The 16,547-nt window shown below is 40.2% G+C and overlaps 1 protein-coding gene across 1 annotated transcript; it reads right to left on the reverse strand.

The window, feature by feature from the left end:
- Window positions 1–436: 436 nt before the first annotated feature.
- Window positions 437–16,178, reverse strand: oaz2a (ornithine decarboxylase antizyme 2a). The gene is given in 6 exon segments (XM_020079271.2): window positions 437–2,786; window positions 3,254–3,339; window positions 4,731–4,903; window positions 7,555–7,635; window positions 7,637–7,703; window positions 15,949–16,178. Coding segments are annotated over 6 exon segments (648 nt in total). The 5' UTR covers window positions 16,059–16,178; the 3' UTR covers window positions 437–2,655.
- Between the last annotated feature and the right edge of the window lie 369 nt (window positions 16,179–16,547).

Raw genomic sequence — 16,547 nt, forward strand, 5'->3', positions numbered from 1 at the left:
TAAATAAAAATAAAATAAAAAAAACGTACCCAAATACAAAGGACTGGATCCAAGAAAATATCCTTTTTATATAAAATGTAAACTTTTTTATGCATCAATTATTACATTTAAGGTTTTAATCCAATATGTCAGTGAAATACTTCGTAAAACTCTGGATGGAGTGAATTTATGTGTGGTTTCATGAGGGGAGTGTCTGGCCTTTGTCTCTGGGTGCCTTTCTAATTGTAGTTATTTGAACGTCTTCAGTTTGGTTTCTGTTTCTAACCACATCTTGTTTCCCTCAGTGTGCTTAATTCAGACACACCAGAGCCTGCTCTTTATCTCCTGTCAGCCTCAGGGCACGAGAACATGCGAAACCCAACAAAGCAAAACATGCAAAACCCAACAAAGTAAAATGTTTAACCTTTAAAAAGGGAAAAGACAGAACACAACCACATACATATCAACTTTTATTGTTTTCTCCCCCCCAAGACAAAAATTTCCAGAGTATACAAGAGTGGATTGTCATTGAGCGGCTGCTAACTAATCACTGAAAACAAAAATAAACCCCTAACTATCACAATAAACATTTGGGAAATATACATACAGAAAAATAGACCTCTGAGAAAATTCAAATATTGACATTTCCTAACAGCTTATAGTCAGGGCTCGATCAGTAGCAATGAAGACTGGTATGAAGTGAACACATGCAGAAGAAGTTAAGTAAAGTGAGGCCCTCACTCCAACATGAACACACATCCATCATGTATCTCTGATGTGTGAAGTATGGCTGGCATGGGGAATGTAGGTCAATATTGCTTTACAAAACACACTAGGTTTCAAATCAATTTAAAAGCAAGAGGATTTAAAACAGACAGCACACAGAATGGAGTCTTTGGCATTTTGTTCAGTCTAATAAAAGCCACAAAGCTAAAAAATAATAAACCTTGTGTTTAAACTCTAATTGCATATACGTTCAATCACCTGAGGTGCTCTGGTTGGGATCTACGATGAGCTTCTTTCCTCTCACAGCCTGGATGTGAACCTGCTCAAAAAAAAAAAGGTAATAAACACATTCCTCAATAAGACTCAGGAGTAAAAAACTTTAACATTGCACTCTCCTCTTTTTCAGGCACATAAAGCCAGTTTCCAATGAAGCTTTCCACTGATAGTTACTACGGAGCCACTCTTCAGGCATGAATGAAGCTGAAACAACCAGTGTGTGGCTCACATGTTTTCAGTACAGTCGCGTTACAGAGATACAATCTGTTTAACATAATGAAAACTCACCACAATCAATAGAACTGATCTTCAGATTTCCAGAATCATCTTGTTAATACGTAGACACCAATATTCTGACCAATGAGCTTATGAAGAATAAGATAATTATTTCAATCATGTTTGCAATGGAAGTATAATGAAATAGTAAATATGTCTAAATAATGTGGTAGTTTTGATTATTTATATCAGAAAGTGCTGTTTACTATTTAGACTACTGTCTTAATCTGTTTAATATCAGAACATTGGTGTAAAGATCCGTGGAAAATCATTGTTTGAAAAAGGTAATTCAGCTCTGTGACTCGACTGTAGACAGAAGACAAACCCGGGGCTACAGCTTCACTAGATTTTAACATGTTTTGCACATTTAAACTGAAAAATAACAGCAAGTGGAGCTTGAACGTCTCCCATCAACAATTATTCAGCTTAATATGTGTGAAAAAATGAAACCTGGAAGCGTTTGTTTCTGTGTGAAAGTGAAACAACAGCAAGGCTGTTCTCCTCTCCTGTGTCTCACAACTCACACAAGAACAGCCCCCCCCACACACACACACACACACACACTGCATCTTAGCTTCAACACATCTGGAGAGATTTGCAGCGTAATTTCCACATTTGTGGCGAGATGGTTTTGGACAGATGAAAAAAAACAACAAAAACCCACGTGTGCGACAGGTGCTGGAATGACATCTTGACATATTAAAGTGTAAAGAAAAGTTTACATGTGCTTTAATGTTAATTGTAACAGATCAGGCGTTCACCCATCTATACTAGAATGCTAAACAACATTTTATTATCAAACCCTTAATTCCCTCTCTTTACCCCGACTAATACAGTTTGCATGATATACAGCACGCAAAGACAAACCAAAGTCTTTTCTTATAAAAGGTAGAAAGCTGTCAGACGAGAGATATGCTCAATTTTAATGTAAAACACCACCTCATCCCAAATGTCTAACAGTTCTTTGTCTAGTCAGCGGCAGCACAAACAAATAATGTGGCCAACAAAGGAACCACCAAGCACAAGAAGAAGAAAACCCAAATCCCACAGTGCATGTGACAACTTAGTTCAACCTAGTTCAACCTTCACCATTCCTGCAGTTCTCCTCGGGGAAAGGGACAAAGTGGAGGCGAGGGCGTGTGCGTCACATGGAAATCATACTTCTCCTAAACATCCCCTTAAACCACAAGTCTGTAAAAGAAAAGGGTGAAACCTCCCAGTGAGCGGTGAAGGATCTCTGAGGTGGAGGCCGGGGTTTGTGCCAGAGCAAGAGAGTTGAGGTGGTTGATTGTTGATTGTTCAAGCGAGCAAAGGGTAGAGGGGCGTGTTTCTGTTTTGGGGGGAGGTGTGGAGGGGGAGACGGGTGGGTGAGGGAGGTGTCAGGAGAAAATGCGGCGGTCACTCCTCATCTGAGCTGCTGTTGTCCAGAGAGTAAACCATGAAGGCCAGATCGGGCCGGGCTGGTACCATGGGGTTGCCCGGCTTCACCATCTCGAAGCCCATGTAGTGGAAGGTCTTGATGATGGACACTGATGAGCAAACAAGGAAAAGAGTCTTCAGTGGTTTGACGAGGATGAACAAAAAAAACTGATACATGTGCGATAAATTTGATTGCAAATCCACTGGTCCTGCTCTATGTCTTTACACAACTCACACATTTACTGGTCTTAGTGATGATGGTGATTTAGCTTTTTTTATAACTTATCATTTTAACCACTGAAGATTAGGTGGGATGGTCATTGATGCACCTGAACTTGTTTTAATGAGTGTTTTACAGATATTTGTTTTTGCATCGAGCTGTACTTAGCATCGTGTCTCTTGTAACAGTAGAGATGTATATTATATCAGTAGATACAAGATGTATACTATACTCAGGGAACCTTATTTTTACATTTAATGTAAAAATGAGTCAAACAACAGGATACATCGTTATTACTGAGGATTAAAGTGCTATAACAAAAAGAAATGGTATTTAAAAATAAACAGGAGCTCTTACATCGATCCTCTCGGTTTTTATGGAACCACAGGAACACATAGTTAACTTTGAGCTTCTCTTCCGCAAACTCGAGCAGAGCAGTTAGCCTGAGGACGACATGAACACAGAGAGAGACAGAGTCAGTCGGTGAGCAAGGGGAGAGTGAGACTGGCAATGACGCACACAAAGTTTTTTTTGTGTGTGTCCTCTTTACATAAGCGTTGCAACTTTACATAATAATACAGTGGCAGCTGTGGAGCCGGCTGCTCATTGGACTGGCTCTGCGACGACAGCAGGCAAGGTTACCCCGTCCTGGCATCGATTACTGCCACACAATAAAACCAGCCGATGAAAAATAAACCTATTAGCAGCTTATTGAAATTGTGGCACACTGGTAGCTTTTAAATACGAGATGATAATAGTCTTTCATTAACATTCGACCCAAATGGTGCTGACAGCCACATGGGGGTATGTGATACAAGTGCGGGCGAACAATTCTGCTCTGCATGCACAGCTCAACTCTGGTGACTGATCCTCCCCTCCTTCGATCGGTCACTTTGAACATACAGTATCTCTGATCTTCTCACTCCCTTCCCCTTAATTTCTTTGCAACAATTGTAAACATTGTGATCAACTGCTGTTGACACAAAAAGCCCATGTTACAATTGTGAACTATTTACTTGTGTTAAGGGGAGGGCTGGGCAAATAACCGAAAATGTATCGATTACGACATTTCTAACCTCTAATCGGCCTAATTTTTACTTTCCACAGTGCGTGCATTCAAACTGTCAGGTTTCCACGCATGTCCTCCCTCCCCCGCTAACCTGTGCTCAAATTGCATGTTTACAATAAACACCAACTCCAATCACAAGTTAATAGGACACCTTAGCTAAAGAACTTGAGGTTTACTTTGTGTTTTGTTTTGATCTAAAGTTAAGGAGAAGCGTATTTAAACAAAAAGATCCAACATTTTGCACAACACACAACAAGAGAGGAAACATAACGCGCACAGCGTTAAAGTGATCGGCACAATCCAGATTGAGGGTTTGTGTGAAGCACGACAGGAATGAGGAGACATACAAACAAGCAGGAGCATGTCCCACACAAGTCTGAAATAATGGTGGTATTGATTTGACATCATATCGCCCAGCCCTAGTTAAGGGCATTAAAAAATGCTCCGTCGTGAGTATGGTTCCTGTGCTCGTGGATACTGATACCGTGCATTTGTATACACAGGCATGGTTTTTATGTGAACACATTTTAAGACGACAACAACTCCATACAAATCTCCCCTGTGAGAGGTGGTAGAAAGACAGCAGCTGTACTGAGATACTCAAAGTCACAACAAATACAAATAAATATCCAAACATCTGTAGAATCTTTTGTAACCACTCCAACTGTTGATCTGTAAATCCACTATAAAGTCATTTTAACATTTAGATCAGGGGGAGACAGGATGAGTGTTTAAGCGACCCTATACATCTCAATGCTTCCTTACCCCTCCTTGCTGCCCTCGACCAGCAGCCCAGCAGGAATCTCCAGGAAAAGGCTGTCCTCAGATAGAGCTGTATCCCAGGAGGCCGAGTGGCGCTCACTCAGCTGGTAGTGGAAGTGGAGAAGAGAGGGGTTCCCACTCGCCGTAGCGCCCTGTGTCACTGTCAACTTCTCATCCTGCATTCACACAAGGGGGATGCATTTTGTCAGAACACAGACATGTCTTCTACAACAAAATAGGGTAATATATAGAAGGTAATAGTACTTAATATAGACTTAATGGTGAAGTGAAACATGAGAAGAGGAAGTGGTTACAAGTGTCATGTCTGCAGCAGGCAGACTGCACTGTAACTAGGCTTTAACTCACCACTCTATTAACCCGCTTAGTTGCAGATTTGCAGATAAAGTATTTTGGCACATGATTCTTAGGCACAAAGGTTGTTGGTAAAATTGAATGTGTGTAATCTATTACTCCATGAGCACAAATACTGAAGCAACTGTATGAGTCAAATTATATTGCAATTCCATGAGTGGACTCAAGATGATCAAGAGAAACAGGAGGCATCCAAGCTATGTTTCAAGTGACATAGAAAAGAGTCTGAATATTAATGTCAATGTGAGATTTATTTTTGATGACGTATCATTGATCACACACACACACACACACACACACTCAACCAGACCGATGACAAATATGCAACATGTAGAAAAGCAATGTTTCCATCTATTTTGTCCACAGTCTCCCAACATGTTTCACACAGCTCGCTAACCTAACAGCAAGTTGTTATGAGGAAGCTCAAACATAATCTCTATCAACAGTACTGCATGTGAATATTCTCAGAGAACTAAAGCTGTAAACTGATCAAGGAAAACCTCTAGCTTGGTGCATTATTACAAATATTAAGGTAGTACTGTCATGATTGGATATGTTGCCCCAGAAATTACTGCAACAATTGATATTATTGTCAAACCATCATCAATGTGAAAGAATTTTAAAACACTGGTATAATGATAATATTATTGCATTATCATGTAAGTACAACCTTTCAAAGAGCAATGAAATCCATTCTAAAGAATAATCAGTTTGATGAAATCTCTGGCTCTGTTAACAAATATTTATCTCGAATAAATACTAAACACTTCGCAAAGAATATATTTTACCAGCTCAGTGATAAAATATATTCTGGGATGGTTATGATATAAAGGAGCTTTTAGCTATGTATTGTACTTGGTTAGTACTCCAGTATTTCCTCTACGATCGTGTGTGTGTGTGTGTGTGTGTGTGTGTGTGTGTGTCTGCGCGAGGAAGTTGCTCTTCATACAGGCAATCACATTTATTTATTAATTAATTAATCAATGCTGTCGCATCATGAATCCAGATCAGCCTTGTCACTTTAACACTGATGTCCCGGCTGTGCGCTTCTTGTGCTGTGTGTAGTAGTGAGTACTCACAAAATGTCGTTAAAATGTGTTAAAATACGGCCTGGGGCCTGTGTGTGAGAGTGTAAACTCGCCAGAGGAGATGAGATGAGGAAACGACGTGACTTGGATCAGATACAGATACAGTCCAGTTAAATGTTTGGTGTACCGGTGTGACCAAGGAAAATGTGTCTCCAATGACACAGTACAGAGTGAATAGTAACTTTGATGTGGTGAACATCACGGTCCAAATCATATTTTATGAATAGAGTGTGATGTAATGGAGCTTCTTGCAGTAACATATTTATGATCAACATGCTTCTCTTCATCATCCGTTTTATCAATGGTTTATAACTGTGGTTTATATAGTCACTGTGTCAGTTTCTCCTGTTTGGTGTGAAATCATTAATTTTCAAATTCCTAACTTTCCTTTTAAATAATTCACGATATGTTAACAATCATAGAGGCAAATTCAATAAAATATGCAATAACTTATAGTGTGTATGAAAGAATTGTGACATTAAATTGTACCACAGGCATCACATTCGGAATTTAATTTTTCTCCATTGTGGCTGTCCTTGGACTTACCTTGTGGGAGGAAAATTATTTTATTGTTTAGTTTTAGCAAAGGGCTTCAACATAACAAATTATGAAAAAATAAAAGGTCTTAATACTCTCTGAATGTTTTGTATTTCATTAATGGAAGAGTTTGTCCTCACAGATTTCTGATAAACCAGCGATAACGTTAGAGAGAGCGTTCTGCTCGCTGAGAACAGATGAGAAGTAATATGACAGTTGTGACTGATCTGTCTGATCCTAAATCTCTAATCCCTCAGGGACAGTCAGTCACATGTCTGGGGTATAATTTGATAGACAGACCCACACACACAGACATACACACATAGACACACAGGAGCAGAACACAGCAGTTAAAGTGTAGATGTTTAGGAAAATGCTAAAATGTATATGAATTAATTTCTATGATTACATTTGAAGAGACAGCGAATGAAATAACTTGTGTGTTAAATCCACTGCAGGTACGAATGATGAGTCGGAGTAAGATTAAATGATTTTTAAGCTTTTAAAAAAAGCTCCTTTGCAGAATGAGGACAACTCATTAGCAAGGTGTTCTGCTGTGGTTAGTGCAGAGTGGCCCCTGAGGGATGAAACACTTAACACAATTATTACCAACAGTGGTCACAGTAAAAAAAACCAAAAAAAAAAACCTTGTGCAGACTCATTGTTTTTTTCCATCACAACTCTCTGAAAGTATTTATCATAAAACAGGCTATACTGTACAATAACAAGAAAATATATAGATCATCCAACTTATGGAAAGCATGGCCTGTCTGTGTTTGTGTGTCTGTGTGTGTGTGTGTGTTTGTGTGAGAGATTAAAAGGACGGTCACCTTGTGTAGTAGCACGCCGAGACAGTGATCCCTGACAGTCCCTCGCCCACCCGGGATCTTTAGTTGTGGGTGAGGGGCATCAGGAGCACCACAGAGGCCCTGGAGCCTGAGGGTTTGAGCTGGGCAACCGAGACCCCGCTAACCAGGAACTGCAGGGGAAAAGATGGTAGAGGTTAGTGTTTGAGGTTGTATCACTGAATTTCATCCTCTGTCCTGTAACACCACTAACTAGGGGTGTGCAATATTGACAAAAAAAATGATATCTCGATATTTTCTGGGATTATGCCGATAACGATAATTAGACCGCTGATGGAACCTGGCCAGGCTGGGCTCTGTCCGGAACGAGTGAATGAATGAGAGTTACAGTTAGGGTGGGAGAGAGGGAAGGAAAAGGAGAGAGGGATAAGGCTGAGAGACAACCACACACACACATTGTGAATGAGTAGGCCTCTGTGATGTCTAGAATGCTGGAAAAATGATTTATTGTCACTGGGCTGGTGGAGTAGAGCGCTCACTTCGTGTGCCTGTACCCAGGCTTTGTGCAACGCGGCTCGGCCAGTGGAGCTCGTGCGAGGCGCCTGGCTCTCCCTCACTCACGGGACGCATGCTCCATGTGCCTCTACCCAATACTAGATAACATGAGCTCGCACATCATTTAAACAACAATTAAGATATTATTGACGACAAATATCGCACACCCCTTCATCTAACCACACACAGTTTTCCAATAATGTTAAAAATGAATATCAACTCAACAACACAGCCAGGGCAGTATCCCTACACTCAATGCACAGATAACAATGGTGACGACACTGAATAAACATTACGTCAAACACACCAATAAATTCCACATTTGAATCCCAACCGCTGACTGTTTGTATGAAGAATCTGCCAACAAGAACCCACAATTTAAAGATCTTTAGCTGTACATGTACATCCAGGCTTCTGGACTTCATTGTAAATGAAAGACAAATAAAGACCAAACACAACATTAGAGGGACATTTGAGTATAAAAGCAAAACAGGTCTCACAAGTTTACAGTGGCAATACATTTCCAGCTTAAAGTTAGGGTTAGTCATTCTGGAAAAACTAGCAAGAGCAGGATATACTGCAAAACGAAACTGACATCAGCCCCTCAAATTGATTGAATTTAAGGGGACTATTGGGCCATGGTGGAGATTGCCTATTTATTTAGCTTTTTAACTAAACTTTGCAATTGTGTAATAAATGCTCTACAAGTTTGTTGATGCCTCAAGAATACATCAGTGTATTTTGTTGGAAAAAAACCTAGAAGTGGTTCCAGAGGGAATATTTATCTCAAGAAGAAAGAAATGAAACGGAAACACATTTCTGATGTAAACCTCAAAGTGTGTTGACTCACACACCAACTACTGACAGTCAACTTCATCACTCACGTCACCACACCTGACCTCTAACCTTACAGAGGTCAGATAGAGGGATTTAACATGATTATTCTGTCTGCTCATTTATTTGATCCTTTTATGCAATTTGCAGGTTTCCAACAGTTTATCCAAACATCACCTGAACCAAATTGAACATAATCCTTATGTTTGACTTTATTCCTTTGAGCTCAGCTTTATTATTTGCATCAGCTTGAGGAATCAGACAATCAGACAATCAGAGTAAGTGTGATGATTGTGATATAACTTTGGTCCAGTGAATCAGAGGCCCTCTTTGACAACTCTGGTTGGTAATACAAGAGTTTGGTATTATTATCCAACCCTGTGATCACAATTCTAACTGACGGGTGATCAGAGGCTGCATACCTCTGCAGAGGCTAACGCCCTATCTCACCCTGTTGAGGAAAAGGAAAAGAAATACTCCAAGACCTGCCTGTTAAGGTCCACTCCAAAATTGAACAGGGTTCTTCCTCGGGTCATATCTCACCCCTCCTCAAAATTTCTGGTTATATAGTTTTGAGTAAACACATAAACTCACAAACATAAAACATCTTCAATCATGTTAACGGCCACTGACTGCCCCAAAAAGCCTTCAGAGGCTTGTTTGTTTATAACACAGACTAAACTAAAGCCAATGATTTATAACCTGCATTCGAGGAGTTCTTGACGGGTTGTGCATGTGGTAGAAGGCATGGATCATAAACAAGCACATGATCTGTAAACACCTCTGCAAATAGCTTGTGGGGCTTTTGGGAACACACTTTTTCTGCCGTTTTGAGTTACAGTCGAGTATCATGACATGATGGCAGCCGGCTGATGCTGCCAAACAGGATTCTGACACAAGACATTTTGACAGACTTTGTTCTTTGAGAAGAGCAAATAGCCTCCTCTGCCTGGATCACTGTTTGCCTCTGGACATTCTTTAATGAAACCTGAAACTTTCTCCCATTCTCCTGTCTGAAATGGCATCAGCAGAGAGAGAAATGTTTGTGAGCAAACACCTGACATATTCCGAGTCTTACCCCAGAAAACATCAGTTACAAGTAACAACAGGTTTCTGTGAGAGGGAGAAGATTTGTGTGCTCATGTTCCTCTGCCAACTGGATGGGTAACTAGGATGACATGATTTGCATTTGAGTGAGCAAAGGCAAACAAAGCTCATTGTGCCTAGACTTCAGAACAGCAAACGCACACAACCTATCCCTGTCGCAGCATTCTTAGTTCCTTACTAGGCAGAGTGAACTGATGCATTAAAGTGAAAGAAAACTCACACTACTCGTTAGCCACGATTTGTTGGTTAAATAGCAGTTGTCTTTTAATTTGGTGACCCATACCTGTGTGGTGGTAAAGTAATAGGTATTGTAAAAACTAGTTGATAAACCATTCAAAAATAATTTTGCAGACTATTCTGATAATCAATCAATTGTTTAAAATATTAAAAGGAAAAAACGGTTGATGCCTCAAGATCTCAAAAAGTGAGAACTTGCTGCTTTTCTTGGTCTGGCTTTGTAATAAATTCAATACTTTGCAGTTTGACCTGATGCTTGTACCAAACAAACAATTTGATACCATCACCTCATGTGCTGGGATGTCAGGATGGGCTCTTTTCATGATCTTTTCTCTAAAGTTTTATGGACCAAACGTTCAACTCTGATAAATTAATATAACTAATTGGCAGATTAGTCAATGATTTAAAAAGTGGTCATCAGTTGGAGCCCTAAAAGTAAGCGACACCACAATAGAAAAATACTTAATTAAAGCCAAATTTCCAAGAGTGAGACTGTTTAGCATATGTAGTAAACAGTGTCATTTCCTCTGTAACAAAGCAACAGATTGTATACATTTATCATGGGTTTTTCATGTAAAATCTTTAGCTGCAAACTAGTAGGAGTTAGTAAAATAAAATATTATATAAAATACTTCCATCTGAAACTGTTGGATGGACTAAACAAGCAACATCAAGGCATCAACTTGGGTTCTGGAAAACTATGAAGGACGTATTATAGACATAACAATTCATTATAATAATAATAATAAAAAGAAATGGAAAAATAGATTTCAAAAACATAAATTAGTTGCAACCGTTAAGAACCTCCTCTGAACACAGTACAGTTTGTAATGAGGTGCATGTAGGCGGTGCACCATTAAACTCCCTAAACAACTGAGTTTCTCTTCAATTATACCACAGAAACAAAACTGAAAGCGACGGGAGGTTAGGTGGGACGCAGATGGAGGAAGAGTCTTGCCAAGATGTCAAGACCTGCTACTCATTTTCCATCTTCCCTTTCAGAGACTGACAGAAGAGCCTGTCCTTGATGGTAATGCCAGCTTGTTTTGAAAGGCAACACTCTTGTCCTCTGACATTTCAGCTACACTCAAAGCAACCTGCCCCGCCCTCGTGTCCCATGATGCCACTCCAACTGGTGAGCCACATCCTTTAGCCCCCCCAACGGGTTAAGAGGTCACCTAAAAACAGAATATGGGTTATGTTTTTTCTTTTTGAATAGGGCAGATTCAATGGGTGAAGCTGATTCAAGGCCAAGCAGCACATTCACAAGTCTGTGCAAGACTAATATGCCAGTGAGGATTTAATCATGTGTGTGTGTTGCAGTGAGAGTTGAAGATGCCATAGGCGTTAGGGTTCCAGTGGGAGAGGAGAGGATGTGTGTGTGTGTTTTTTTTGTCAGGATGAACTCTTACACTGCTAGTCTGCTCTTCCTGGGCTGCAAATTGTTTTGAGAAGTGATTCAGGTGAATTGTTTGAGGGCATAAACGGCCCATGTTGGCCGACTTTGCTGAGGTAGGGTTTGGCTGACAGCCCAGAAACACATAATTCAACCAAAACAGGAAGCATTCTGTTAAGTCCTGTGACGAAACCAAAACACACCAAACCAATTTCCAACAGTGTAAATACCAAGGTAATAATGGAAAACATTCAACTGCAGACCAGGTTGTCAACGCAAACCCGCCAACTGGCTCCAAAAGAAAAAAGTGTAGTGAAAACGATTTAGGCTGGAGACATAAACAACTTGCTGCATGCAGGACAATAAACAGGCGAGTCCTCAGCCCTCCTCCGTCCTCTGGAAGTTTGGCTTAGCAGCGTGTCGGAAAAGATGCCGAGACAGAAACAGGAAAGGCACACATGCTCTGAAACCTGAGTGCGGATGAACACGTCCCTGACCTCTGGACAGCTGCTCCTCTAATACATTGAAGATGACAAAAAAAACTAAACTGTATGACATAACTACAACATTAAGAATAATATTAAGTAGGCAAATTTAAAAACACGCTGCTGTCGTTACACTGCACCTTTTTATTCAGGAATAAAATTGTCTCTGGGGTTCATTTAGGTAAATGATTGTACAAAATTTCATAGCAATCAGTCCAATAGTCGATGAGATGTTGCTACTCCTAAAGCCACACCGCTTTAGATTAAGCTTGGCCAGAAAGCAAAGTTGGCTGATTTAACATTAACCTCAAAAAATATGAAAATGAAACTGTGATATTTGCTGTGCTTAACACAGTGTAGTGTCTGGTAGTATCTTTAAGGATCTTCACTTAAAAGATTACTAAGTTAATAAACAGCATTTTAGAAGTACTGGGTACTCATGGGAAATGTCTATATAGAGGAAATGGGAAAAACCCTACAGGGTGGAGTACTGTTGAATAAAGCCAAACAGCTGACAAATGACATTGCTCTTAGTTAATCATGCTTTTATAATTTTGTTATGTAATTGAGGCACTGAGATAAAAACAAGTGCTTTTGTCATGGCTGTGGTGAAAGGTCATTGTTTATGGGTGTGCCTCTGACAGGTAAGCTAGTCCCACACTGCAGAACTGATCGGCTCCCTGGTGTGTTGGTTCATGATTCATCAGAATGGAAGTAAAGTGAATATCAAACAGGAAAACAGTCGCAGGGAAAATGTGAAAATGGCACTTATGGATTAATCTGAAGATTTATTTTTATTTTCATTGTATTAACAGGACTATGTACACAGAACCTCAAACTGGAGTCCCAAGCACCACTGCTTCAGAGCGTTGGTTGCCTGTTTATTTGAGGTTTAAGAATATTGAACCTAACAGCTGCTATGTCTTGGACTCTTAACAATATACATGTCAAGTATAAAGCCAAAAAGGATGGTTCTTAAATTATGTGAGCCACATACAGACAGACAGATTACTGGAATTAGTAGATAGTTTAATACAATTCCTCAACTATCAAAATATTTGCTGATTTATCTGATCAATTGTTCAACTCATCACATCAGTCCTTGTCATCGATCAGTCAATCAAAAAACAAGAAAAAGACAGATGAACTGAAAATGACAAATAATAAACTGCAGCTCTAAAAAGGTTCAAGTCTGTATCGGAAGAGCCCAAAGTGTTTCTTGAGCAATGTTTAGTTTCCAGCTTGTCTGTTACTCACTAATGACTTGTTTGTGCATGTGAACAGAATGTGTCACAGCCTTGCTTGCGGTCAACTTTAATAGCTGAGGTTTACAATTCCAGATGCCTGCTGAAACTGGCTGCAGGCCTGGCAATGTTTTTGGTTTTAGTTTTGGGAAAATTCACCAGGGTTTGGACCAAGAACCTTCCAGCAACCACAGCCACCACTGACCAGATCAGTCTGTCAGTCACTTTAAGGGCCACTGTAGTTACTGTCAAGTGGCCTGGGATAGATAATCCTCTCTCTCACACACAAAGAGACATGGACACACACACACATAAACAGATTCCACTGATGCTTGCGAAGTGAACCAGTGCAGGAGGGGCTTATGTAACCAGGCTGATGTAGGCCAGTTGATGCCTTCAGCTGACAGGACCATAACAAGTCAGAGAGCTAATATAGTCACTGCTCTGGCTCAAAGCATCAATGGATCTCGCCCTCTCCCCATCTCCTCTAATCTCCTCCAGCCACATGATAAACCCGCAGACACAAAAACGAGACATCTACCTGTTTGTGTGCAGAGACAGTCAAACAAAACACACAGACCACAGTTTTAACTATGCTGTTGCTCTTCAAAATATTTAGGTCTACCTTGGATTGTTTCTCAATTATAAAAACAATATCACATACTAACTACCTGTTTATAACTGCCGCATCTAATCCCAATAGGACTATAATGGTGATGCAATAGGAGAACACCCATTGCAAGAGACAACACAGCAGTGCACGGTCACAACATTGTCACTATTGGTATGAACAGGCACACTGTGGTCAAAAACAGGAAAAGTAAAGGCAGCAACTACATTTTATTTTCATTATGAATTGTTATGTTCATCTTTATTAATAGTAAGTTTAATTATTTGTTTTAAGTTTAAAGGCTGATTTTCTAAGTGTGGTTCTTAACTCTTCATTATGTGAAGAGAATGACAAATGCTTCACAAATCGAAGGAAGAAAACTAAAACCATTATACCTCCTCAATCTGCTTGCACCATGCATTCAGCACTGTATCAAATTCTATTGAACTTTTGGCTCCAAGAATTGTTTTACACTTTCTATGACATCACAAGATGGGGCGTTATGCAACATTTTCGTTTAATTCCCAGAGAATTATAATGGATCTTGAGGACAAAACTCAGTTTAAGGTTACAGATATCTATTAGTGTGTGAAATTTGGTTCAGTTTGAATGACATTAATTGTACTTTTGGGCCTTGGCTCTGGTATGTGCTCTACTGAGTGTCATTCTAGTTGAAAAGTAAAATAAATATCACAAATTCCCAGAATCCAACGCCGAGCTGGACCTCCCTATATGCTCACGTTGCGTAGGGCCCCGCAAATTAAGCCACGCCACATCTCCCCTTGTATCAAATGGATCAGTGAGTGTAGTGTACGTTTTAGCCATGAGCTCTGTGGTAGCTGTGTGCTACTGTGTGAAGCCACTTAGCAGCACCTGCTTGATAGCTTCAGGCGATGCATTAAAGGAGTATTTGTAAATGGGAAAACTAAAGAGAATATCCTGTGTAGCACCGTAATTATTATTATGAAGTACTTTGGTGGTGCACTTAACACAAAAGCCTGACTCCTCCTCACATCGGCTTTCTGTCGCAATTATTCAAACGTCTCCACCAGTTCACTGCTTTCACTGAACACAGTGTTCATGTCATTCTGGATTCATTATAGCTCTAACAACCAAAGCACCATCTTCAAGCATAGCCACTGGATCTTTATTAAAAAGGGCAATTTTGATTTCATCTACTTTTATGTGTTTTAGGACTAAGGGTAGAGTGAAAGTTACTTGTACCATTAAATAATAAGAGGATTTGCTGATTTCGGATCAACACTATTTCTTTTACGACCATCTGTCTGACAGAAGCCATGCATGTGTGTGTGCATGCTTATTAAGATAAAACAAAACATAGAAGCATAAATGCTGGCATTTGTATAAGCACCACAGCTACAACGAATAACATTGACAATGGGTGTGTTAGATGTACAGTGAATGATCAAGCATCGACAATGGTTAATAACATCGGGTGCACAAAGGCAATGGGGGCCCCCCAAATCAAAATTCGGCTTAGGGCCTCATAAAGGCTCGGGCCGGCTCTGATCCAACATGTGGAAAACATAAAACACGACTAAAACATGGCTAAACCAGGCTGTGGTTAATGCCATGTTAAAGTTTGTTGTGATCATGTGTGCTAGAAGATTCTCTTAAGAGACTGTGCAAACTGTGCCTGTAGCTTCACGTCATAACAATGTTTGGCAGCTCCTTGTCTCCCCTCAGGATGAAGACATGATCGTGACAGGGACAGTGTTTGCATTGACATGTCGTCCCTGTCAAGTCCTTTTACAGCCTGTGTCCTCCGTTGTTTTCCTACAGGAGACTCTCACTTTATCCACCAGCCCAAACACTTAACTAACTAGACACACACAGACCACGACACTAACTCATAACAAGGTGAGCTAACCAACTAGCTGAGCTAACTAGCAGTGGGCGGGATGTTTCTAGAAGGGAAGCGGCTCCTACCTTTCCTCTGTGTTCAGCATGATAGCTTCGAGGAAACTCGGTTCTTTATGTCGTTTCTGATAAACACAGCAGCTACAGTTCAGCAAAGACTCCACGGGTAAGTTCACCATCCGTCACTTCACAACAGCCCCGTCACAGTGAAAGAGTCTGAAGAGGCGGTCTGCGGGGAGCGAGCACTGAGACCTGAGACCGACACGGAGAGCGAGAGAGTCACACTGCGGCTGGCCGAGGCAGGACGCTGCTTTTATACCTGCAGCCGAGCATCATGGGTAAATACGTCACACGCAGAGTTTTTTATTATCAAAAAAATAAAAGTAAACGTCACATTCTGGTTCATGGCGACACAATTTACATTCGTTTTTAATATTCCCCCGTAATGTTCAGACAGTGAAAACAAATGTGAATGGAAAGATGAACCAGAGTCTTTGACATGTATTATTTCCATCCACTGACTGTTTGGACTCGACCCAGGGAGGATTTATTGTTTAAATCTAATCTTAGTGTTACATTGGACTGTAAAAATGTTGTTACGCATTTTAAAGATAAGAATTACAACAATGACTTCATTGTAAACCTAATGATTGTGTACAGTAAGTTTC

This window comes from Paralichthys olivaceus, chromosome 7 (assembly GCF_024713975.1).
Source record: "Paralichthys olivaceus isolate ysfri-2021 chromosome 7, ASM2471397v2, whole genome shotgun sequence".
NCBI lineage: Eukaryota > Metazoa > Chordata > Actinopteri > Pleuronectiformes > Paralichthyidae > Paralichthys > Paralichthys olivaceus.